The sequence below is a fragment of the Garra rufa genome, chromosome 21 (assembly GCF_049309525.1).
Source record: "Garra rufa chromosome 21, GarRuf1.0, whole genome shotgun sequence".
Lineage (NCBI taxonomy): Eukaryota > Metazoa > Chordata > Actinopteri > Cypriniformes > Cyprinidae > Garra > Garra rufa.
In genome coordinates this window covers 28208709-28236629 of record NC_133381.1, presented here as the reverse complement: position 1 = coordinate 28236629, position 27921 = coordinate 28208709, and the positions used below count along the sequence as shown (strand labels likewise).

At 37.3% G+C, this 27921-nt stretch overlaps 1 protein-coding gene across 1 annotated transcript; it reads right to left on the bottom strand.

Annotated features, from left to right (window-relative positions):
- Positions 1-101: 101 nt before the first annotated feature.
- On the bottom strand, positions 102-27541 carry zfyve28 (zinc finger, FYVE domain containing 28). Its single transcript, XM_073826915.1, has 14 exons — positions 27242-27541; positions 22418-22558; positions 20717-20854; positions 20313-20515; positions 20049-20138; positions 19814-19903; positions 19607-19708; positions 14950-16380; positions 14674-14769; positions 11510-11673; positions 11064-11180; positions 10857-10958; positions 8305-8408; positions 102-5169 (listed from the first exon to the last, which is right to left on the bottom strand). Exons 1-14 carry the CDS (start codon positions 27278-27280, stop codon positions 5038-5040), a joined length of 2949 nt encoding a protein of 982 aa, XP_073683016.1. The 5' UTR covers positions 27281-27541; the 3' UTR covers positions 102-5037.
- Between the last annotated feature and the right edge of the window lie 380 nt (positions 27542-27921).

Genomic DNA, 27921 nt, shown 5'->3' with positions numbered 1-27921 from the left:
TATTAAATTCACAGTCATTTTTTACATCTCATAATAGGGTAATGCATTTTCTGACACCATTTGCACTCAGAATACAAGAAAAAGACAGCGGAGAGGTCCAGTTATGTAAAGAAAACTTCATTTATTACTTTCATTGCATGACATAAATACTTAGTAGACTTCGAAAAGTTCTTTACATCTTATTGACTGAACCGGCCATTACAAAATAAGAACAAGCTTTGAATAAATAGAGTAAATTCTCTCATTGTGATTCTCTTTATACAGGAAAAAGTAATTTTGTACATATATAATTTCATTATTTTTGTTCTCTGTAAAATAAAACATCTGTATAATTTTCAAGACTCATATCTTATTTTCAATTAATACAAAACAAACAAACAAGGCAAACAAAAAGTAGAATGAGAATCGGAAGAGGACACAAATCAGAAAGTGAGCTTATCACATGACAGGCTGGAAGTTGAGTCTGCAGACGCTGAACCTGCCGTCCAAGGAAGTGTTCGACATTTGGCTGATTCCCAGTCCGATACACCATCTCACTTCAAACCAAAATACATTCCAAGAGTAGCAGTAAAAATGAAGCCCCTGGTATCCCGCCAACGTACAATCAAGACATTCCTGAGGAACAGTCATGATAAACAGGAAGCCACAAGAAAAAGACAAAATTGATCCATTCGGCAAACATCTACTTGATCGTACCGCTAAATAAAGATGAAAATCGGTATACATCACTATATCGTATCTATCCAGAAGTAATCCTAAAACGGTATAAGCGATATTTTTAGTGGTGTAGTGTGTCAGCGTCAGGCGTAGCCATCTCTCCCAATACTGACGCTACTAGAATCAGTTCAAAAGTGAGCAAAGGCAAAGCAGAGGTACTTTTTTACTTTATAACAACTGTGGTAAAAGTTGTAAATCTGGAGATTACGTTATTATTAAAAAAACTAACTACAAAGTAGGCCAAAGTGACATATTTAAACAAATATAGCTGTACCCTGCCATTCATCAACATAAACCTTATGTTTAATGTAAATATCTTGGAACACAAGATTTTTGTTTGCTTTGCAGAATTACAATATGTTTTAAAGCTGTAGACATTGTCCTGTAAATGCAGCAGTATGATGACGACAGAGGACAGGTTTGACAGGAATGATTCGATTTAACACTTGGTCAAAGGTATTGAGACAGAAAGAGGTAAAGTACTAACCATCAACCAGCAGAATCAAACTGCCTCAGGTTTGACGTCGCGTACAATATTGCTAGAACCGGTCATACTCAAATCAACCAATGTCATTTCACAATATGCATGCAAACATATGAGACCTTTACCTTACTAGAAACCTGTGGCGCCAAGGATTCACAATATTGACTTTGGCAAAAAGGAATGCGTTTTGAATAATAAGGCAAAATAAATACATGACATAATCAATTATGTAAACCATACTATTGTTGATCGGATTTTGTAGTGTTGATAAAGAGCATCTAATAAAGTATCTACGGAGATTGTTTATTAACACTCATGTAAGATCTCAGAAATGATTTCGCCTGTAGTTACCATTTGAAATCAGGTGCAAGGTTCAAGTTTAATGTCACTGTAAAATGACTTGAGATCATTACACATCATAAGCAATATGTTCCATTGCTTGCCAGCTGTAGTTCATTTCAAATGCCATACAAAGTGCATTTCATGCTAGCCAGTAGTGTTTGTTATGTTCCAGTTCAGATAAAGTGTTTTGGTCAAAACCGTTTTGCAGCACAATATCAAAATGATTAATTCTAAGATCATCTTGACTGCAAAACCTAGTGCATCAATTGACCTTTCGCAAAAAAAAGCCTATGTCCGACAAACAATGCTGTTCTCACACTACCCTTCACGTTTTCATTTTGTTTTTTTTTAAGAAATTCAAACAATAAATCCCATTTTGTGGCTCTTTAATGTGTCTTGACAGATCACTGTATTGCCTTATTAGTTTAATCGACATGCGAACCGATCATCTTTTCTTATTTACTTAAAGCACGGAAATAAACATGAATGAACATCAGAACATAGTTTATTATTTCAACTGTGGAAAAACTGCAATATAAACAATTTTTCAAGTTTACGTCCACCAAAGTTAACCTATTCATTCATATTATACATCACTATATCGTATCTATCCAGAAGTAATCCTAAAACGATATAAGCGATATTTTTAGTGGTGTAGTGTGTCAGCGTCAGGTGTAGCCATCTCTGCCAATACTGACGCTACTAGAATCAGTTCAGCTGACTATAAGTGAGCAAAGGCAAAGCAGAGGTACTTTTCAATCTTATACAACTGTGGTAAAAGTGCTGAATCTGGAGATTACCTTAATATTAAAAAAAACTATACTTCAAAGAAAGCTAAAGTGACATATTTAAACAAATATAGCTGTATCCTGCCATTCATCAACATAAACCTTATGTTTAATACGTCCACCAAAGTTAACCTATTCTCCCGTCTGATTTGCTTGTCGGACAAAAATGGCAGATTTGGCGTTTTGATTGGTCAGATCGCCTGTCAATCAAGCTGTTTGTGAAAGGTCAATTACAAATCTTGCCTGTTTAGGTCCTTGCACACTGCGTCTGACATTCTTGTACGTAAAAATAATAAATACAACCTCGCTTTGTCAATCACATGTACACACAGCATCCAAAATTTAGTTTGTCGGAAAGAGAAAAAAAATCGTATTGGGTTCCAATTTTTTTGCATTTTTTCAAATCAGAAAGGGCATACAAAATTTCGGACTCAGTGTGCAAGGATCTTTTGATTTGGAAGGTGAGGAGGTTACAGAGCAGATGTTTTGCAGTTAACCTTAAACCAGAGATTGAGGTTTAAAAGTAGTGAACAAAACTAAAGCTTTTTTCTGAACATACTGAGATCCGAAACCAATAGAAAAAGATCAAGAATCAAAGATGATTCTTTCATTGGTAAATGTCAAAAGAAAGTCATATTTCCAGGTCATATTTCACTTTAAATTAAAAAAAGGAAATAGGAAATAAAATGTATTTAAAATAAAATGATAAAATGAAGCCTATTTTTAGGCTGATTAAAAAACTTTTGATTTTTTAAATTAAAATAGCATAAATTAAGTATACAGTGATGTACAAATACTTGTAAAACACTTAAAATAAACTAAAAAAAAATAAAAGATATTTAATGTTTTTAAAAGAAGCCTCCTGTTCACCAAGCCTGCATTTATTTAATCCAAAGTACAGCAAAAACAAAATTTTGAAATATTTTTACTATTTAAAATAACAATTTTCTATTTGAATATATTTTAAAATTTATTTTATTCCTGTGATCAAAGCTAGATTTTCAGCCAGTCTTCAGTGTCACATAATACTTCGGAAATCTTTTTTTTTTTTTTTTTCAGGATTGGATAGAAAGATCCAAAGATCAGCATTTATCTGAAAGCTTTTGAAACATTATACACTATACCATTCAAAAGCTTAGAATTATAGAAATTACTATTTTTATTTGGCAAGGATGCTTTAAATTGACCAAAATGGTGATAAAAGACATTTATAATGTTACAAAAGATTTCTATTTCAGATAAATGCTGTTCTTCTGAACTTTCTATTCATCAAAAAGAAAAATTCGGCAGAATGATTTCTAAAGGATGCTGAAAATTCAGCTTTGAAATCACCAGAATTAATTACATTTTAAAATGTTCAAAAAGAAAACAGTTATATTAAATAGTGAAAAAAATTCAACATTTTACTGTTTTTGCTGTACTTTAGATCAAATAAATGCAGGCTTGGTAAGCAGAAAAGACTTTTGACTGGTAGTGTATGTTTTACATTACAAAAATGAGAATGGGGATAGGATGCTTAATTATCCTAATGTTAATGGTCCTAAAAATGGGGTTGGTTTTCTTTATGAAACATTAATAGAAGTATTAAAATATGACCACATGTCATATTCCAGACAGGTTTCACAAGATTTGCCATTATACATCTTCAAATATCAATTCACTTTCTACAATTACAGACAGAAAGTAGTGGTTGGTCACTGTATTTGTGTAAAAGTGTGCAAACACAAAGAAAGGCATCTGTCTTTTAGTGTAGCAGACAGTCAGGATTGACTGAGACGGTAGTGTAGGCATACTGTAACGGGACGGAACCGTGTGAGAGGGGTAAACAGGGATGAGGTAGGGGCTTTAAAGTGTTTTTTGTACCAGAGGGAAAAGCAGAAGGCTCCCAAACTGCTGTGAAAGGCAATTACTTTACAGTATAAGTTACAGAAAGAAAAGAACATCCAAATGTTGCACATTCATTTGCATGAGGAATATGAGAGAATCTTCTCTTTTGGAAGATACATTAAATCAAACTTTCAGCATATATATACACACACACATATCTATTTTTGGCCATTCATCTAAATCCCAAATATCACTTCTCTGTTTTACAGAAAGCAGCATTATTTTCTAAATAAAAACATTTGGAAAAAAAACAAAAAAAACATCTGTGCTATATTGTGCCACAAAGGTGTCACTGATGGTGCAGTTAGTGTTAGTATTATTGTCTTCATGTATGTCACAGTTTTGTTATTCTCCTATTAATAATGTGCTCACAGTTTACATTCACTCTGGAAATCTGAGCCCGTAGAACCACTAATAAAGCCAGGCAAAATCCTGTTAACAAGCTTTCTATTTTCGGCTGCACTTCTGTTTTACAGAACAGCCCGCTTGTTCCATGCTCGATTAAAGCAAATTTGTAATTAAGCTCATTATTCGAAAGCAAAGCCCTAAATGAATACTTTGGCTCCCATAGCAATGGGGTACTTCCTTTATGTGCTTGAGGCGTTCCCAAGACCCGTCCATTTCAGTCCTTCTCACTTTGTTTCCCTGGTCAAGGCTGTTTCTTTCGCTTTGAAGTGATTGCATTTAGTGTTCATATTTACATTTTGTTTTTTGGAGGAGGATGAAAATCATGTGTGTGTGTTCTTGCTGAGGTCTCAAACCTCAGTAAAACTCATTGTAGTGTGCTTACATCTGTGTGTGTGAAAGAGAGCGCAGTGGTCAGATACCAGTCCTGTCGCTGTAGAAAGGCGTTACGTGGAACATGTAGCAGTGAGTGCAAACTCTCACCGGTTTCATCTGACCGTATCTAGGCAACGGGGCTGAATGTGATGAGCAGCGGGAACAGAAGATCTGCAATAAAACACCATCATCTCATTAGGATTTGAATCAGCTGAAATTATTGTTCTAGACAATGTTCTTTCAGATGAATGCTAAAGGGAGCAAAAGTGTGCGTGTTTATCTTACATAGATTAAGCTTAATAACCCGACAGTCATTCAACTGCGGAATACAATTCAGACAAAAGCTAATCAGCATTTGCAGTTTACTTATGCTCTGCATGTAAACACTGATAAATGTTCTAGTGTATTTTTCAAGATAAGCAAGTCTTGTGTGTTTATGCACTTACATAACACACATAAACTTGTTTTTTTTAGTGTTTTATAATGAACTAATTTGAGAGAGTTATCAGTGTTTTGTTGTAGTTTTTGTTTTGTGCCCAGTTTATCAGTGGCCTTTATTCTGAAAGTATTTTCCCAATAATTTTCAAACATTCCAAACCCAAAAGACCTTTGTTCATTTTCAGAACACAAATTAAAATATTTTTGATGAAATCCGACAGATTTTTGACCCTGCATAGACAGCAACACAACTGACACTTTCAAGGCCCAGAAAAGTAGTAAAGACATCATTAAAATAGTCTCCGGACACAAAAAGCATTCCCATAGCTTTATAAAAATGTTTCTTGCTGTTTGCTGACTTCATTTATACTTTTTTATTGTTGATTTGTCATTTTTGTTAATTACTTGTGTTGTGATATAAAGAGCTCAGATTTTTACATTTGTTGATTGCTGCCATTCTTGAGGTTTGTGCATCAAGTATTGAGGCCTAGAGTGTGTTCAAACACATTTTAGTAGATCTTCTAAAGGGACAATACTACAGAAATGAAACTTGGATATATTTTAGAGTAGTCAATGTGCAGCTTGTATAGCAGTAGAGATTTATTGTCCCCTAAAAATGATTTTGTTGATCAACTTTTAGGGTTTTAGGGTGTTACTGAACCTCTAATAGCCTTGGCCATCTTTGTGGAGAGCAACAATTCTAATTCTCAAATCTTCAGAGAGTTTTTTGTCATGAGATGCCATGTTGAACATCCAGTGGTCAGTATAAGAGAATTGTACTTAAAGCACCAAATTTTAACTGCTCTAATACAAGACACACAACTTTGTGTGGTCCTGTCAAGCAGGCAAAAACATAAACGTGATGAATAGGACATGTGGCTTTGCATGGTTAAACAACATACTGCTGTTATCACTTAGGGTGTACTCACTTTTGTTGCCAGCTATTTTGACAAGAACGGCTGTATGTTGAGTTATTTTCAGAGTACAGTAAATATGTACTGCTATACAAGTTGCACATTGACTACTCTAAAATATATCCAAGTTTCATTTCTATAGTATTGTCCCTTGAAAAGATATACTAAAATAGTTGCTGAACTGTGAGGGGTGTACTCACTTTTGTGAGATACTGTAACTCTATGGGCCTGTTTATCACTTCATGCATTTTCTCTGATCGGATATCTGAATTGTTAAAACCTTTCAATTTACACTAGGCCACATGAATGTTCCCACGCTATATGAGTTCACATCAACGAAAGCAACAAATAAGCGCTGCATTTTATTAATTATCAGCTAATTTCAAGATCAAAGACTGTAACAAGAGAGAGCGTGGCATCAGCACTGGAAAGATCAGTTAGTCTTACTACTTTTAATACTTTCACACCTTCATTATTTGAATATTTTGGGAGGAGTAACATTTGCATATGTGGTTTCAACAACCAGACGCATTTATACTCGTCTAGTTTCGTCTGGAATGTGGCCCAGACCACCTCCTGAAGTGGTTTGAGCGATCGGATTTAAATAGGTCTCAAAAGCGTTTCAGAGGGCATTTACACCTGGTCTATTCATGATCGGATAGCTATCCGATCAGAAAAAATGCATGAAGTGACCAGGTGTAAACAGCCCCTATACTGTATCTTGGACATCTGGTTTGTAGATTGATTATTCCTTTATAAACAAAGATACTGTTGTCCATTAAGGATTCCAGAACATTTCACTATATTCTTGATACAACTGTTAGTATTTGCTTATGTAGTTCCATGTTTGTCATTGTTGTTTCATTTGCTGTGACAACAATATTTTTATTTGCAAAATAAGACAATCAGCATCGCATGAACAAAAAAAATATGTTGGCTAAACAAAGTATCTTTACTAAGAAAAACTAAAAATCAAGTGTTGAGACAATCTTTCTACAGATCTTACTGCATCAAGTTGCCTTTTTCTGGGCCTTGAAGGTGGTAGTTGTGTTGTTGTCTATGCAAGGTCAGAAAGCTCTTGGATTTAATTAAAAATATCTTAATTTGTGTTCTGAAAATGAACAAAGGTCTTACGGGTTTGGAACGACGAGTAATTACAAAATTTTCATTTTCGGGTGAACTATCCCTTTAAGGCACAAAATGTTTGGATTTTTTTTTGTTTTAGGGCACACACTCAATAGTTTTTATTTAATTACACTTAATTTTGCTAATTTTTATAAATACATTACCTTCGGTGACACTTACTTAAAATAAATAAATAAAAATAAACAAATAAAAAATGTTGACTATTGTATTAAATTGTATTGCATTTAAACTAAATATTCCACTATACAAAAAGTTAAAAGTTAGTTAGGAGATAATTAGGGATGCACCGATACGAATCGGCCGATCATGCTTGCGCGTTTTGTCAGTAAAGCCGGTTCTGTAATCAGCGGTAAATGCCATCAGGTGCGTGATTTCACGTTGAGCCGTATATACTACACACAGCCGCTGTTTACCGACGAGCTGCGCAAATCAATGTTCATTATCAGTGTGAATGTGCGCAGCTCGTCAGTGAACAACGGCTGTGTGTAAGATATACGGCTCAACGTGAAATCACGCACCTGATGGCATTTACCGCTGATTACAGAACCAGCTTTACTGACAAAACGCACAAGTGATAGGCCGATACGGATCGGTGCATCCCTAGAGATAATTAACAAATTCAATTAACCTACGATTGGTCATAATGTTTTGCCTTTTTTAATTTATATTTTTGTATGTTTGAGAGTTTAGGTTAGGTAGAATTAAAAGTTACAAGTAGTCTTCTCTATGGAGAAAATGAATAGGATTTTTACGCCTGGAATCGACTGCACTCTATTCTGACAAGGGCTTGAAGCTCAGACCACTGTACCTTTCCACAGCTCCTGCAGTGATGTTTCCTTCTGATGACTGTAAATGGTGCTTTACATGCAATGCAGGAATTGCAGGCCTCATCTGGTACCCACTCTGGAGGGTCTTATGTTGGAAGAAGAACAGAGAAAGGGTTGCAAAAAAAAATGGAGAATGGTCAGTCAGTTGTTGTAAGCAGGGGCTGTTAATCTTCTTATAGCATTACATATTAGCATTCCTCTAAAGCAGCATTTCACTCAGAGCATCATACTACGTTATATTTCTCATGAACATTCTTACTGATTTTGAGTTTGCTGATGCTCTTGTTTGAAAACCCACAATTCTCATTATGATGTACAGTCGTGGCCAAAAGTTTTGAGAATGACACAAATATTAGTTTTCACAAAGTTTGCTGCTAAACTGCTTTTAGATCTTTGTTTCAGTTGCTTCTGTGATGTACTGAAATATAATTACAATCACTTCATACATTTCAAAGACTTTTATCGACAATTACATGACAATTATGCAAAGAGTCAGTATTTGCAGTGTTGGCCCTTCTTTTTCAGGACCTCTGCAATTCGACTGGGCATGCTCTCAATCAACTTCTGGGCCAAATCCTGACTGATAGCAACCCATTCTTTCATAATCACTTCTTGGAGTTTGTCAGAATTAGTGGGTTTTTGTTTGTCCACCTGCCTCTTGAGGATTGACCACAAGTTCTCAATGGGATCAAGATCTGGGGAGTTTCCAGGCCATGGACCCAAAATTTCAACGTTTTGGTCCCCGAGCCACTTAGTTATCACTTTTGCCTTATGGCACGGTGCTCCATCGTGCGGGAAAATGCATTGTTCTTCACCAAACTGTTGTTGGATTGTTGGAAGAAGTTGCTGTTGGAGGGTGTTTTGGTACCATTCTTTATTCATGACTGTGTTTTTGGGCAAAATTGTGAGTGAGCCCACTCCCTTGGATGAGAAGCAACCCCACACATGAATGGTCTCAGGATGCTTTACTGTTGGCATGACACAGGACTGATGCTAGCGCTCACCTTTTCTTCTCCAGACAAGCCTTTTTCCAGATGCCCCAAACAATCGGAAAGAGGCGAATATGACTTTGCCCCAGTCCTCAGCAGTCCATTCGCCATACTTTTTGCAGGAGATCAATCTGTCCCTGATGTTTTTTTTGGAGAGAAGTGGCTTCTTTGCTGCCCTTCTTGACACCAGGCCATCTTCCAAAAGTCTTGGCCTCACTGTGCGTGCAGATGCGCTCACACCTGCCTGCTGCCATTCCTGAGCAAGCTCTGCACTGGTGGCACTCCGATCCCGCAACTGAGTCCTCTTTAGGAGACGATCCTGGCGCTTGCTGGACTTTCTTGGACGCCCTGAAGCCTTCTTAACAAGAATTGAACCTCTTTCCTTGAAGTTCTTGATGATCCTATAAATTGTTGATTTAGGTGCAATCTTAGTAGCCACAATATCCTTGCCTATGAAGCCATTTTTATGCAACGCAATGATGGCTGCACGCGTTTCTTTGCAGGTCACCATGGTTAACAATGGAAGAACAATGATTTCAAGCATCACCCTCCTTTTAACATGTCAAGTCTGCCATTCTAACCCAATCAGCCTGACATAATGATCTCCAGCCTTGTGCTCGTTAACATTCTCACCTGAGTTAACAAGACGATTACTGAAATGATCTCAGCAGATCCTTTAATGACAGCAATGAAATGCAGTGGAAAGTTTTTTCGGGATTAAGCTAATTTTCATGGCAAAGAAGGACTATGCAATTCATCTGATCACTCTTCATAACATTCTGGAATATATAAATTGCTATTATAAAAACTTAAGCAGCAACTTTTCCAATTTCCAAAATGAATGTAATTCTCAAAACTTTTGGCCACGACTGTACTCTCAAAGAAATTAATGGAATGCTCAAACCTGTTCACATAAAGGCTATATGGTGCATATTAAAACCTTTTGAAAAAAGTTGTGCATACAGAGTGAGACTATGATGCTTTAAGGGATAGTTCAATCAAAAATTTAAATTCTGTCATTAATTACTCACCCTCATGTCATTCCAAACTCGTAAGACCTTCGTTCATCTTCAGAGAGATCAGAGAGCTCAGAGAGCTCCTGGATTTCATCAGAAATATCTTACTTTGTATTTCAAAGATGAACGAAGGTCTTACGGGTTTGGAACGACATGAGGGTGAGTAATTAATGACAGAATTTTCATTTTTGGATGAACTATTCCTTTAAATTGTGTGGATAGGCATTACAATAGGGCTGAATCATGACTAAATTCACAGCTTCAAAAAACTTTAGGCAAACAGAACCCGGATAACATTCTTACTATCCCATACAACTATGGATGAGGATTCATAAGTGGTAATCCACACACATTCACACTACATAGAATACAGTTTTTATCATTCAAAGTACATTCCGTTCAAAAAAAGTGCAAAGTCAGAGAGTATGCAATTTCAGACGTAGCCTAGGTTTTGAAACAGAGTCATATCATGTACATCAAAATAAAAAGTCTCATATTGTGAGCATACAGGCAGAGTACTGAACTAACCTTCAAACTGACCCTCTCTGGCTTTGGCAGCGAGCTCTGATGAAGAGATGGTCTCCTGACAGAGAGCACAGTCTTCCAGTACAGCACTGCCCAGACATGGACCTGAGGTGCATAATAAACAGCACATTAAACTAATGATGTCTGACTTTGGGCAATAAAAACATGCGGTTACAGCATCTGTATCTTTCAGAAGTGTGTCTCACTAACCTTTGTTGGGCTTTTCATTGTCCCCCTGGTCGGATTTTGTAGCCATGACCTCAAATAGAGTCTTTAAGATGCTTCGCAGGTCACTCGCATAGTTTGTTTGCAACTGATCAGCCACACCTTCAGATATTAGAAAAGAAGACAAGTATTGTTAGTTTTACAGAGCTAGTAACACGTTATAGTTAGTTAGTAGGTTATACTTTACAGTGAACCTAACACATTTTATAATCTTTATAGGCTTTACATGACAATTTACAGTGTACTTGGGTTACATTTTATTCTCAGCTTTACAGTGACTTAGCAAAATACACTTTAGCTTCACGGTGCACATAGTAGTAAATAGTAGGACTTTTTACTCGAGTAGAAAAGACGTCACTCAAACAGGGCTTTACCAAGCATCACAACCCCTTCATTAGATTCCAAATCCCACACGTCATTAGGCAACACACCTGATATGCAGACGAAAAGGCGATGGATGAGGTCACTACTGCTATGGAAACGTGAGCGAATTTTGTTGTGAGCAGCGAGTTTGGCAGCTTGCAAAGCCACTTGAATCTCTTGATGATCCAGATCCTCAGACATGTCCGAGCTGGTTGTCAGGCTACTGACAGGGCTGAAAGGGAAGATTATTAGGTTAAAGACCAAGTCATAATAGTAGTAATACTAATAAAGAAAATCTGCATTAAGATATAATTGTCTTGTGTTCGAAGAAATGATCAACAGTAATTAAAAAAAATAATAATGTAGTATAACTAAGTAACATGGTCTGAAACAGGGTTGAAATAGCCGAGAGAATTTCACATAATTGAGTTAATCCAGAAAGTGTGACCCTATGACTGACGGAACACTATGGGATTTGTACAACAGCTTGCTGGAATCATAGAGCATGTTTTCCACATATCATTTATACTAATGTTAAAAGAAATTTTCTGATAAAAGTATACATGTTATTTTTCCCCAAAAAATTGGTGTTTGTGAAGGTGTTGTTATATGGATGCCAAGATTGTTAAATGGATGCAAAAAGATTCAGAAGATTCCACTCCCAAAGTCTGCAACATCGACCAAAGCAACTTACTCTGACTTTAAAGGGATGGTTTAAGTATTCTTGTAGCTTCATAATATTATGGTTAAACCACTGATGTCACAACTATTTTAACAATGTTCTTGTTTAGGTGAGGTGGTACCTCTTGAATTTTGTCAAAAATATCTTAATTTGTATTCCAAAGATAAATGAAGGCTTTACGGGTTTGGAACGTCATGAGGGTGAGTACCTCATGACATAATTTTCATTTTTTGGTGAACTATCCCTTTAAGGCAGGGGTCACCACACTCAGTCCTGGAGGGCCGGTGTCCTACAGAGTTTAGCTCCAACCCTAATCAAACACACCTGAACCAGCTAATCATGGTCTTAATAGGTATACTTGAAACTTCAAGGCAGCTGTGTTGAGGCAAGTTGGAGCTAAACTCTGCAGGACACCGGCCCTCCAGGATCAAGTTTGGTGACCCTTGCTTTAAGGCAGGGATCCTCAAATCTGGCCCACGAGATCCATTTTCCTGAAGAGTTTAGCTCTAACCCTAATCAAACACACCTGAGCATGCTAATCAAGGTCTTCAGGATCATTAGAGAATCACAAGCAGGTGAGTTTGATCAGGGTTGGAGCTAAACTCTGCAGCGCATTAGCCCTCCAGGGTAAGATTTGAGGAACCCTGCTTTAAGGTATACAAGTAACCAGTCATACTCTACTGCAGGGTTCACCACACTCAGTCCTGGAGGGCCGGTGTCCTACAGAGTTTAGCTCCAACCCTAATCATACACACCTGAGCCAGCTTATCATGGTCTTAATTAGTATACTTGAAACTTCTAGGCAGGTGTGTTGAGGCAAGTTGGAGCTAAATTCTGTAGGACACCGGCCCTCCAGGACTGAGTGTGGTGAACCCAGCTCTACTGTCTAGGGTGAAAGGCAGTGATATGAGCTAATAAAACATTGCTGTGTTTGTTCAAACAGCCCAAAAACGACACCATTGGCATATGGGGGGAGTTTTTAGAAACCCTTGTTTAAAAAAAACAAAATCACAATCTTCTAAGAATTAGCTAGAACCAAAAACTAAACATAACCTATAGAGTGCTTTATGTATGAGTCCTAAAACCCAGAAATAAATTAGCATTTTTGCACTTCCTGTTCCACTGTGCAGAAGACAATGTTTCGTTTTTTTTCGAAGATTTTTGGTTAAATGCCTGTAATATATGGAAGCTTGTTTCGCCACTGAATATATATATATATATTTTTTTTTTAATTGTGACTTTACTCACAGCTCTGACTTTTTCTGACATATAAACTCACAATTGCAAGTTACAAAGTAAGAATTATGAGATATAAACTTGCAGTTTCAAGTTATAAAGACTTTTTCTCTGAATTGTGACAAACACAATTGCAAGAGTTGTGAGATATAAACTCAGTTCTGACTTTTTTCTCAGAATTGCGTTATACAAACTTGCAGTTCTGACCTTTCCTCAGAATTGCGTTATACAAACTTGCAGTTCTGACCTTTCCTCAGAATTGCGTGATACAAACTTGCAGTTCTGACCTTTCCTCAGAATTGCGTGATACAAACTTGCAGTTCTGACTTTTTCTCAGAATTGCATGATAAAAACTGATATTTCTGACTTTTTTTCTCAAAATTGTGACAAACTCACAACTGCGAGTTATAAAGTAAGAATTGCGAGATATAAACTCTCAGTTCTGACTTCTTTTTCAGAATTGCGTTATATAAGATATAAACTTGCAGTTGCAAGTTATAAAGCCAGTGCTGGGTGATATAAACTCATAGTTGTGAAAAAAAAAAAAAAGAATTGAGTTTAAATCTCGCAATTGGGGAAAGATTCACAACTACAAGCTCACAATTCTGACTTTTTTTCTTAGAATTTAGAAAAAAATAATTAATTGTAAGATGTTAACTCGCAATTGACAGACAAAAAAAGTCCGAATTTGAGATAAAAAGTCACAATAACCTTTTTTTTTATTTCATATTCAATGTCAGAAACAGGCTTCCATAGAAATGTGTCCACATTACCACACACTCAAGACATTTACACTTTTTCCATAACATAAAATATATTTTTCATACCTTGTTCATGATTTTAAGCTTTTACATGCCTGGAAATAGACAGTGGGGACTTTCCATTATGTTGAACAGTTTAACTCATCTACTCCCTGGAATAGTGTTATACTCATGCTCAAGCAAACTATTAAACTTGCAGATTTTGAGAATTTAAATAAAAATTGATAAAGTTCCTGGAACCTTAATGATGGTGACGTTGAAGTCATGTGAACGTGGTATATATTGTTGTTTATAGCCAAAATTTTAATTCAGGCAATTGTGCTTAGTCTTCAAAATTCATGAACCTTGTGTTCAGTTGTAAAATTTTATCTTGATGAACAACCGTACAGTAATTGTAAACTTTTGTTGGCAGTTTGTTTTGTCCAGAAAACCAGGTCATGCTAACTTCCGGGTTGGATTACAACGAGAAAACCAATCATCCCTGAAGCACTCTATAGTAACAGTACTTACATATTCTACCCTAACTCATCAGCCAAAAGCTATGCATGTTTACCTGGGTGTGTATGAACTCGACAAACTGCATGTAGTGACAGAAACACCATCAATGTCACTGCTGGGGACAGAACTGAGAGGGGACTCCTGAAAACTGCTGTGGACCGTTGGGGGGAAAAAAACATGAGGGGCAACAAATGAAAATGAAATATGAGAACCGAAAAGTAATGAAATCAACTCATATACAAAATAAAAGTGTCAAAGTAGTCAAATCGAAATTGAAGAAAACCTGATTCATAATAATTAATTGAAATTTCACACACACAAGTAAACAAACCTAGAGATCTTTCTGTTATCCTCCTTGGGCTGTTTTCCAAAGCCTTCCGATCTACTTTTAACCGTAGTTTTAGATTGCATCCGGCATTCTGTCTCCTGATGGGTGCAACTAGGTCCTCCCTCTCCTTGTCCCAAGCCTCTATCCTGAGCCAGAAGAACCCCTGGGGCGCATTTCTCACAGCAGGGATAGTGGGAACAGTCCTGACTGCCCTCATCTTCTTTCACTTGGTTCTGCACAGAACAGTGTGGTACAGAAGGGGTAAGGTGGCCTTGAGGAGGTGGCAGGGTGAGTGGTAAATGCCCATTTCCCTTCCCTGGGCTGCCAGCAGCTACCGCAGATTGAAGGACAGAGCTTGTAATGGTGAGCTTGTGCTTATCAAATCCCAGCGCCATGCCCCGTCCAGCAGGCTCCATGGCATCCTCATGGTTGTCGACGCATCCGCCAGTGCAGCACACGCAGGAGTTAAGCAGGCACTGAGTGGCAACTAAAGCCCCATCCTCACCAGATTCCGCAACGCCGGCTGAATGAGGTACGACGACGGCCAAGTCGGTCAAGCTTGGAGAATGAGGGTTAAAAATAACCGTGGCGGACAACTTCATTCCACCAGTCCGATTGGCAATTTCTTCCGCAGTCTGTACGCTATCCTCCTCTTGAGATCCTTCCCAGCCATTCACCATGGACAACCTTTCGGAGCTCCCCATGGACTCGGCTGACTGGTGCTGGCAACCCAGATTGTTGTCGTTGCTTGATTGACAGACTGTCAACCAACCGTTACACGAGGAGTCAGTCAACGGGGAGGGCCTACTGTGCTCAGGGGATTTGAGGCATACGGTAGGAAGAGGAAGCTGTCCGCGGCACAGCTCACTAGTTAAACCAGACTCCAGGTCATCCATAAAGAACACTCTATCATCCTCGTGGTATGATCCCGGGACTCTCCGGGGAGATGCCTGAGTGCTGGAAGCGGCACTGGAACCTTCGAGACTACTTCCCCTGTATGGCCGAGGCCGATTGGCTGGGGACTGATTCTGACTTGGAGGGGAAAGCAGTGTAGACATTTCATCCCCTACTTGATGCACCATCATGTTAAGTTGCTCTATCTCTTCCTCATCATACTGCATGGAGCAAGCCAAGTCTGCATCTGTGGCCTTCTCCTCCTCACTCTCAGTGGAGGACTCAGGCTGCCCCTTCGTCTCCTCATCCTCCTTCCATACGGAATCTTCTTCCTGGGTTACACAAAGTGTGAGATCCACCACCTCCTCCACTCCGTCATCCTGTTCCAGTGTTTCTAGATGATTCTCAGGGCCAGTGGAAGCCGCTGGGTCATTTGTTGAAGGCATACTTGAACTTGCAGGGAATTCTCCATCCTGTGAGATGCAGAGGCTGCGCTCCAGCGTTACGAGCTCTTCTTCCGTTAAAGTCTGCAGCAGGTCCCTGACAGGAAGAACACAATATGATTCACAAATCTGCCAAGTTCTTTAGTTGCTACATAAAAGGTTATTAGGTTTTAAATTTTAAATCTCAGAGCTGATGTAATTTAGCAAGTAAAATCATATGAATGGCAGTTCGATCCAACTACCATAAAAAGACTCTAGACTCCAGACACAAAGAAGCACTTTCAAAGCTAAGCTATAAGGACACATTCAATTCTCACAGAAATCAATGTATCAAAGAAAATTATATTCATGTTAAGGCTGACAAGCAATACAAAGGCAGATATTATAAATCAATACAATTTTACGTGTCAAAGAAAAACCATAATCAAGTGATGTACAAATAAACTCAGCAATCAAAACTTTTTTTTGATAACCTGTTTATGACTCTTGTATACTGTTTGAATTTGATTTTGTTGTGCCAGTGTTTAGTAACGTGCATAATTATTAATTTCTTACATGGTCTTATTGCTTAAAGGGGTCATCGCATGCCCATTTTCCACAAGTTCATATGATTCTTTAGGGTCTTAATGAAAAGTCTACACCATACTTTGGTTAAAATTTCTCAATAGTAGTGTAAAAAAACACTTCAGATTTTGGGAATAAATGACGACTGCTATGATCATTATTAGGACTGTTCACAGCTCACTCAGGGCGGGTCTAAGGTAAGACAACTGTGTAAATCAACTATCGTGGGAGCGGCCTTGGTCTGTGTGATGTCACACAGCCATGAATCTTAAAATGGCTTGATTTAAATAAGGAGATATTATTTAAAGTGATAAAAAAAATTCCCACTGGGTGGATTTTTATCATTGTAGGGTGCTTGTGTACACAACACACATTTATGCTCAAACAACTTGTAAAAGTGAGTTTTGCATTCGATGACCACTTTAGGAGGTGCTATTTTCCCTCAAATTCAAAAGCTTAGTTTGCAAATTTATTTACACAACATTTATAATCAAAGCAACATGGTATGACACAATTGGATTTTAAAATAATAACTACGGACAATCAATAAATTATGAATAATTTACTGCCGCTGTGTGAACAATATGTAATCATGTAATGCCAAAAAACAAACTAATCTGAATTATGAGCAATTTAAAATGTAATATATTCTAATAAACAAGCACTAATCTCATTGCATAATCCACATTACATGTAATCAGTTACTACCCAGCTCTTCTGACAGGTGTTGTTCTTTCAAAGACAACCCCATTTTAATCAGTGACACTGTCTAAACTGGATGCGGCACCATGAGACTTTCAGAGATAAATGATGCCCTATGCTATTTCTGATATACTCAATGCAACTGTGCTTAATGTTGGGGGCAATGCATGATAATGAGAGTTACGTAATCAGATTACAAATTTCAAATGCATAATGCCAGTTACTTTGTTTTCCCATTTACTGACTGACAATGCTCCTGTCCCCATGTTAAAAGACATTGAGAGTAAATGCAGGGGTGTTGTGTGTGCTGTGTAAGCATGATGTTTACTACAGTTCTAAACTAAATGTGAATATGCCTTTTTTTATTTAATCCCATTTCATTAACTTATGTGTTTGCTGCTGACCTTCAATGATCCAATTCAACCATACTAATAAGCAAAAAAGAAATAAAATGTTTATATATATATATATATATATATAGCTGAAGAGTGATAAACTGTCTTCTCCTGTGTCCTATTCTTCATGTAATTTAGAATAGCAGCATAGCTGTAAGGTTTGTTTGAGCTGCGCCTTCTACAGTACAGATGCAAATTTACATTTCCTTCAGCCTAAGGCTTATTCATTTCACTTTGGGTATGAAAGGGCTTTTTCTATTAAAAAACAAATAAGCAAGCCCAGCCCAGGTAAGTCAAAGTGACACAAAAAAACATAGCACATTACTTTCCATACAAAGTAACTAAGTAACACAATGGGCCCCATCATACAGCCAGCACAATGCAAGTGTTTTTTGCTAGTTTTAGCCCGATGCAGTTATAATTTTCATGTCCAACACTATGCTATTTTTAATAGCTAATGCACTTGCGCCCATCTGTTCGCTGGTCTGAAAATGAGGTGTGTTCAGACGCATTGTTGGTGCGTTTTTATTTTAAGGCAACTGAAAATGATTGCGCCATTGACTAAATAAAACCTGGTCTAAAGTCAATGGCACAGTTTTTTTTATTTTTTTTATTTAAAGGGCACGTTAGTAATAATTAGTGTTGGGGAAAGTTACTTTTGAAAGTAATGCTGTGTTAAAAAAGAAACTTTTCAGTAAACAGTAAACAGTAAACTGATTACTTTACTTAGTTACTTTTTTGGTAAAGTAATGCATTACGTTAATTTTGCGTTACTTTTAAAATCTAGGCATGGGCTTGCTTGTTTGTTTTTACTATAAAAAAAATGCCAATGGCCAATGTAAAAGCTCTTTCACACCTACTAAATGAATAAGCCTCAGGCCGCAGGAAAAGTAAATTCACGTCTGTACAGTAAAATGCAAGAGCAGAAAGTTCAACACACGTCTGAAAAAAAAAAGTAAAAAAAAACAACAACTTGTGCTTATTAGTATGGATGAACTGGATCATTAAAGGTCAGCAGCAAAGACAATTTAATAAAATGGGATTAAATACATACAAGGATATTTGTGTTATTTACCATTTAATTAGTGCGCATCATATTCCAAATTTGCATTTCACTGTTTTTATTTATTTTGAAGAATTCTGACTCTGTAAGATGAATTAATGCATGTTTACATTTAGTCAAGCATCAAGTTTACACAGCACACTCAACATGGGGACAGAAGACTTGTCAGTCAATTAATGGGAAAACAAAGTAACTGACGTTACTTATTTGAAAAAGTAACGTGTTACTTTACTAGTTACTTGAAAAAGTAATCTGATTAAGTAACTTGTGTTCCTTTTTTTGCGTTACCCCCAACATGGGTAATAGCGTCTATAGGCTATACACTTAGATTGTTAAAATAGGGCCCAATTAGTTACTTTTTTGGGGAGTAATGCAATATTGTAACTTTTCCCAACAATGCCTGTTACTTCTAACAACAGTACAGGACTATTCAGAGCTGTTGTGGTGTGGTGTAGACATGGTGTAAGCCTTCAATACATCATTGACTACCAATATCACGCAATAAAAGCAAACCAACCACTTTAAAACCACTGGCTACACCTGCATCAGATGACCAAATCAGCAATTCAGTGAATGACTATTGTGAACACTAACCATACCTTATTTTTCTCAGCAAAGTACGGAAAGGCCGGAAGAGTTCAGACATGTCCTCGGGTTTGCGGTCGAGGTTAAGAGGCCCTTCAGAGTAGATAACAAGGCCACTAACAAGACAAAACAAAAAGAATGACATATGCAGTGCGATGAAAATGAACACTTTGAGGTGGATTACACTTAAAAACAGATCCTCCGAATGACATAACACTTACCAAACAATGGCAAGTCTAGGGATTGTAAACATGAGAGCTGGTTCATAGTCGTCAATCATGTCTTGTGTAAGATACTCAAGCTTTAGAGCCCTTGAAATAGAAAAACAAGTTTTTTTCTTATTAATAGTGTATATAATAAATAAACAAGCAAATAAATCAAATAAATGCAATTATTAGCACAATGCATATATTATATTGGAAGGTAGAAGTCTCAATCCAAGACCTGAATATTTACCTCTCAACTGTCTCACAGAAGAGCACAATCACCTCCTGCTGGATGTAATACTCTTTAGGAGACTTCACAGGCACCATGGCTGACACATAGCTACAGGATGCAGACAGATTCATTACATTATTACATTAATATCACATTTTGTAAAAATAATCATTTTAAATGTTTGCCAAGATGACAGGTTTACAAAGCTAGTCTGCTGGTGTTTTTGAACTATCACAAGGTCATATAAGAGGATGCAAAAATCTAAACAGCATTTTAAGTTACCTGAGCTCAAACTCAGCGAAGAGGCTGTCGAACTGACATAGTGCCTCCTTCATGCGGTCTGTGTAGTTGTTGAGATCTCGCAGCGCTTGGTCTCGTGTGATGTTGCGTACTTCCTCCAGGCTACGGGTGAGGTCTTTAGCTAGCGGTCTCATGGCCATGCTCTCGATTTCACGATTCATAATGATCGATCCTGCTGCCAGGCACTGGAGAGAGGAGTGATAATAATATCATCACTGCTTCTAATGGGTTACGCCCTGTGCTAGCTATGATACACTGTTTGATAAATTATTGTAATAGAATACTGCTTTTCAGTAAGGCAGATCATCATGTTCTTTTGAAAGTTAACAAGAAAGATCTCTAGGGAAGATGCCTCGTTCTGGAAGTAAGCGGTTAGTGTGCACTACCTCTGCCCCAAACCACAGCTGCCCAGCAAGGTTGTCATGGCGGATCTCTTCTGGGAACTTCACACAGAAGTCTCTGTTGGCTCGGTCTTCGGGTATGCATTCATCCATGATCTGATTTATGATGTTTAACACATTGTCCTATACAAATATTGAGAATAACACCATGCAGGGTTAAAACATTCACTTACAAGGGTTTCAGTGAGACACGTCATTTATATATATTTATATTCACTGTAGAAATTCCCATGATTGAAGAAATTGCCATTACTTTCCCAGGCCTAGAATTTATGATATTAACATTCCATTCTAATACCAGGATTTCAACTTTCCATTCAGAGGTTTGGGGGTTCCTTGAGCATCAAATCAGCATATTTTAATGATTTCTGAATGATTGTGTGACTAATGACTCTAGTAATGGCTGTCTTGGTATTACCATCACATGAATATACTATATTTTAAAATATGGGACCATAAAACTAGTCATAAGGGTCTATTTTGTAATGTATCATCTGAAAGCAAATTATACTTTCTAGTAGTCTGGTTTGTTAGGGTAGGACAATATTTGGCCAAGAAACAACTATTTGGAAATCTGAAATCTGAGGATGCATAAAAATCTAAATATTGAGAAAATCATCTTTAAATTTGTCCAAATGAAGTTCTTGCCAAGTATATTACTAATAAAAAATTATGTTTTGATTAGGGGTGGGCATAAATTAATTTTTTTAATCTAGATTAAATCTTGGAATTAATCTAGATTAATCCAGATTAAAATGGCTAATATGAATTCTGCCGAAGGCATTCAGAATATGTGTGCTACCCAAATAATGACTAAAAGTAAGTCTTCGAGAACGGGCCAGGTGGCGCATTAGATCAGGCGCTCATCTCCTGTTTCCAAAATGCATCACAAACTGCTTGACAATTGCATTTACAACATAATTACCTATACTTGTGTAACCAATTCTGCGCAAAAGGCTGCACGACGTGCGTGTTGCCGTTAAATACACAGACGCGCACGGGCATGGATTTCTGCGTGCATAGTCTTCCATTAAACTGCGTTGCTTTTAGAAGCGTCAATTCAGTTGTTGCATATAGTTTAATGTCTTTATTTCGGGATTATCAAAGTAAATTATAACTCAAACTTCAGATTTTACTGGGGCACAGCAGATTTTCACTGGGGCACATGCCCCAGTAAAAAGGGTCTAGCAACGCACCTGCCCTGAAGCGGCTTCATAACTGCATCCATGTTTGCACGTCTCATTTGATGTGGTAATTTCACAGAAGTTGAAGACTCGTTCTCGCCCCCTACAGTGCAATTCGACTAGGTATACGTCATCCGCGCTAAAATATCAAGATGAAAGTCATCATATCTTGCGTAGTTTAGACCCAGCTCCCAACCCAACTTTGAGAATAGATTAACGGCGATATTTTTTTTATCGTGCGATAAGAGTCTCACGTTAACGCAGCACGTTAACGCCGATAACGGCCCACCACTAGTTTTGATACATTTACAGTGGGACATTTACAAAATATCTTCATGGAACACGATCTTTAATATCCTGATGATTTTTGGCATAACATTTTTTTATAATTTTGACCCATACAATGTATTTTCAGCTATTGCTACAAATACACCCAGAAAAACTGGCCAAACCAAACTTAGCTTTGTACTGTAAGACCAGTAAGTGGAGTGAACTGGTTCACCTGGCAGGAGCGGAACTGGTTGACTAGCAGTGTACACCTCTGAGGGTCCTTCCTGCCGTCCAGACTGTCCAGCTCAGTGGCCACTTGGTTCAGCTCTTCATCTGCATAGTAGAACTGGGCCAGCAGCTGTGGATCTGACCTCTGCATGAAGAAAAAGAATTGAAAAACAGAAAATGTAAACAGATGGCCTGAATAATCTAATCAAATACCAGATGATCAAACAAACTACTCCTAAAGCAAGCAAGTATCAGAGTGCTGTAGTACGATGTGTGTCTGATATTGTATGTGAATATATATTTTTTTTTAAACGAGGTGTATCTTGCAACAACAGTCATTCAGACACGAGAAGAGCATGCAAGATACTAAAAGACTGTAGCTAGAGATGTCAGCACTGAATTAAAGAGCACTGATGAGAATTTACACCTTTGGACCCCTTCTGCTTCACTAAGCACTCATCAGACAACATTCTCCATGAATTGCATCATAGACTGGACAGTAAATAAGTTCGTAGGTGTATTTCAAAAGCTTACACACTACTGCTTAAAAGTTCGCGGTCACAGTATGTTTTTTTTAAAGAAATTACTTTTAATTAGAAAGAATCCGTTAAATTTTAGACTTTAACATTGGTACCAAAAATGCTACTCTTTTGAACGTTCTATTCATCAAACATAAGAAAACAAGTTTAATTTTTCCTTAAAAATATTAAGCAGCATATTCTACTGTTGATAATAATAATAAGTATAGCTGCAAGCAGCAATTACGGGGCAGAAGCAAGCAAGCGTCTATGGAGACAGATTAGACTCATTAATAATTCACGCAAAAGACACGATGCACACATGCGTGTCCCAATTCACGTGCACGAAAAAATATATATATATATATATTCACAAAAACCAATTCACGTGCAAAAAATAAGAACATAAATTCATAAAATACATTTCACAAATTGCAAAACACAATTCACAGATTTAAAACTGTGTACAACAATTTTGAATGTTTAAAAATCACAAGTGTATCACGGACTGTGAATGTACGAATAGCCTTTTTTGCATGTGTATTTTTTAGACTTGCGTGTGTATTTTGAGACTTTCCTGGCAGCGAACTCCTCCCACGCGGGTCACTTGTACACTTTAGCCAATCAAATTTGAGCCTGTCGATCGACCAATCATAACCCGCTGTGGGCCTGCCTAGCTTACGTTACGTCATAACGATAGTAATGATAGTAATAGCGGATCCCTAATACATCCACACATGAAAAGACCCGCTGGCGCTGACAGGTGCGGATTTCAAGCGCCCCTGTTGTGCTTACGTGTGACCGCTCGGTGAGGAGCGTGAAACGCTGATCATTGTAACCAATCAGTCATATCTGTTGAGCACGTGAAAGCTAAAACCCAGTACTTTTTGACAACTCTTTTTGCTGTACAAAAACATTTTGTTTATCGACACAAAATCCATAAATTTCTGCCAGCAAGATCTTAAGATGATCTAAGCCAAATTTGGCAAAAATTGGACAAACATTCTAGGAGGAGTTTGATAAAGTATGTTTTCAACATAAATCAAAATAATTGGCATCTATGTTGTCAGCATGACCCAAGAAATATTTTGAGACCAGTTTCATTAGAAAAGGTTAATGCAATCAAAAGAAATTCCATTATTAATGGTTAATGATTGGTTTATCACTTTTGACCAATAGTTAGCTCTGTTACCATAATAATGTGGTGTGGTCAGTGTGAAGTGACAATGGCACATACAAAGTTTGGTGTCAATATGTCAAAGATTCAGCTTTAGACGCAGTTTGGCATGATTCCATCAAATTTGTTGATGTGTTAAACGATAATGATTTCATATATTGATATAAAATCCATAACTTTTTGCCAGCATGGTCTGAAGATAGTCTGAGTCAAATTTGGTAAAAATTGGACCAACGCCCTAGGAGGAGTTAAAAAAAGTAGGTTTTTATCATAAATCAAAATTGGTATCCATGTTCTCAGCATAACCCACGGAATATATTGAGATCACTTTTACAATAGGCCAGTTTATTCAAATGTTATTAGCATTTTTTATTTTATTTTTTTTTTAATCCTGCCAGAGCATGGTGCCGAAGACATGAAAAATGGCCGACACCCAAATGGGATATGGTTCAGCTCGACATGCTCCACTGTGATTTTTGGCCAAACTATTCAGAAGTTATAAGCAAAAATAGCAATTTTTCCCATCTCATGACCATGAGGTGGTGCTGTGCCAAAAATATGCAGGTAGCCGCAAGTCATGCTTGTTATAACACACATTGAGTTTGGTCTCAATACGTCAAACAGTTGCGGAGATATAGCCTCACATCCATTTTTGCGTGTTTTTCAATGAATTCATTCACACATTATTCGAGAATGGTTTGACTAATCAACTTGAAATCTATAACTTTTTGCCAACATGGTCTAAAGGTAATCTGTGCCAATTTTGGTTAAAATCAGATGAAGTTTGAAAAAAGTAGTTCTTTCGAAATTTTAAAAATAGCAAAATATAAATTGACCTTACAAATTTTAAATTTTGACTTAACATGAGCCAGGAATTCGGAAAAAAAAAAATACCATTTAGACTTAAATGGTTCAAAAGTTATTAGCATAAACATGAGTGAAACTTTGGACAAGCGGATTCGAGTTAGAGACGTCCTCTGTCTGTGTGCCTTTCCCACAAGCGGCTCTATGGGCTGCCATAGACTTCCCCAGCGGAAGAAGCAGAATAATAAGAACAGATGTAATCTGTGCTTGTCCCCTAAATATTTCTTGAGCACCCAATCAGCATATTATAATGATTTCAAATTGATCATGTGACACTGAAGACCGTAATTTTGTTGCTAAAAAAATGCACCTTTGCTATGACAAGAATAAAATCTAATGACAAAATACTGTAAAAGTTAAAATTATAATAATTTTTCACCATATTATAATTTTTACTGTGTTTTGATCAAATAAATTAACAAAAACAGCTTTGGAGAGCATAAAAGATGTCTTTAAAAAATTTTTTTGATTGTGAGTATTTCAACATTTTTGAATAGTTTGACTTATTTTTACTACTACTTATTATACTAGGGTGTTGTGGGTAGTTACCAGTGCTTTGCCATGTGGTAAGGTGTTCTGAATGTTTTAATGTGTTGCTAGCCAAAAGTCCAAGTCCATATAAGTCTAGAATTTGTTTTTATATTTGTCCACAAGGCAAAAAAAAAAAAAGTTCCAAACTGCATACTGTTTAGGACGAGTTACACACCAAATTTCTGTTTAATCCCCCTAAATATAAGGACAAATAATAGCCAAGTTTGCCTTAGCAAGCAGCACTAACTACAGTTATCTGCAAGTTGTGATATAGTATTTGGAGTGTTTCCAGTTTGGGAAGCCTCTGTTTTCTGGACTGTGGCCGTTTATAATCTGCGCATGAATTAGCCTGGGATGTGGCACGTGGCTGGGACATGGACCAGAGCTGAGTATAAGGTGATTTTGAACAGGTCGGCCCCATGATGCCCACACAGGAGAAATCAAACCACTGGAGACTCCAAATCACCACAGAACAATTACGCACATCTGGAACAAAATATTTCTGTTGCACAGGGAACTAAAAGATGCACTAGGTATAAACAAAAAAATAAGCAATACTGTTTCGCTTTGGGTGACTATTTGAGTTGTGGCTTCAAAGTGATGAAAATGATGTCCGCCTTCAGGTTATGGTTACAGTACAGTTGTAAAATTATGGCGGGCGGTGCTGATAAGGAAAGTCAAGTGCTGCACTAACAGTGACATACTTCTCTATGCCTCAACAAACTTAAATGAATTTTGCACGCAGACAATCTGATCATTTTAGTGAACTTCTGGCAGTTAATTCCTAACGATGACAACAGGCATGTTTGTGAAGAATGTATCCAAGTGAGTCATACTCATCGAGGTAGAACTGCACCCATGGGCCAAGGCTTCTTTGACAACAATGAGTGTTTGTACATCTCAAGGGATACCTTGGGTTTAATTCCAACAAAACACTTTTGGGCACTAACATCCTGTTATAAGATTACTCAGACTTTTTTAGACACATTAACAAAACAAAAAATTTACTGAAAATTGACTTTAATGCATTAAAACATCAGCTGACAAGCAAAACGTTCATAAAACACAATTGCAGTTGGCTAAAGTGAGGATTGCACAAATCTTTCATCACTAAACACATTGTAAACGAAGGCAAAAAATGGTTTTAAATGTGTAAAATACAAATTGCTGACAGCAAGAAAGTTTGGGGCAACACAAAGGGCCTTAGCAAAGACCAAACACAGCTGAGAACAGCTAATGTACAGTAATACATCTGAGGCACTCTAAATGTATTAATATATGTTTTCACACTGCATATTTTAACAAAGAATATGATTAAATAGCTGCCAGCATACCACACAGCTGTAAACATGCCCATTCATTATTAAGAGACAAAGTCAATGAGTGAATAGTAAAGGGCTGTGTTTCAAAACGTAGTGAAGGTACAACCTACACAGAAATGTTGGCATACTATGTTCAAAACTGCTGTCAAGGTAGGCAGGTCTCATTGCATGACGCTCAAAATGCTGTCTAGGTAGACAGCTCGAATCATGTGATGCCAAAATAACGTTAGCTGTTAATAGAGAGCTTGTATTAACGTTATATGACGACCCAAAATGCTGTGTAGGTAGGCTGCCCACATCATATGATGTCTCAAATGCTGTCTAACTAGACAGCTCGCTAGGTTTTGAAACACATTTACTTAATAATAAAGCTATATGATGAGTATTTCTTAAGAGTGAACAAATGGCAAGCTTACCTTTGGCTTATAAAGCCACTTTCGGAACCGATTCATCATTGGTCACCTCGCCAGTTTAGCGACAGCTCCGTACCAAACCCGAACCGGACCTTTAAACCCGCACACAAACACACAGCTAGTGAGCTAAGCTAGCGCCTGCTCTTTCACAAAGCCGCGTTGACAGTGTTAAGCAGAGGCCAAAAAACAGACACAGAGAGTGTTAATCCACTATTAGTTAATCACGGGCTCGGACTTTGCCCTTATATCCAGCAGTCGAGCGGCTGTCTTTGTCCCCAAACACACGGGCTGCTCATGACTAAGCTATTGAGCTAGCGCTCAGTCTGACTACGGAAGTTGCACTGCTTGACTGATTACACTGGGGTTGCCAAACACTCCTTGTTTTTTGTGTCTAAATGCTTTGGTATAGTTATTTTTGATCAATTTCGCTTTTGTTTACAAGAATAAACAAATATTAATGTGTAACATTTTTATTTGTATAATTTTGTAAACATTCTCACACATTTATTTAACTTTCCTTTTTATACAGCACTTCAAGTGACTGAAATGCTATTTAAATAAATTATTATTATTATTATTAATATTATATTTTACTAAATGTTTAATTTTTGGACAAAAGAGAACAAAGAGAATAGCACTAGAGAACAGTAATAGCCTAGGCTACTGACGTTTCCTCTCAGGAA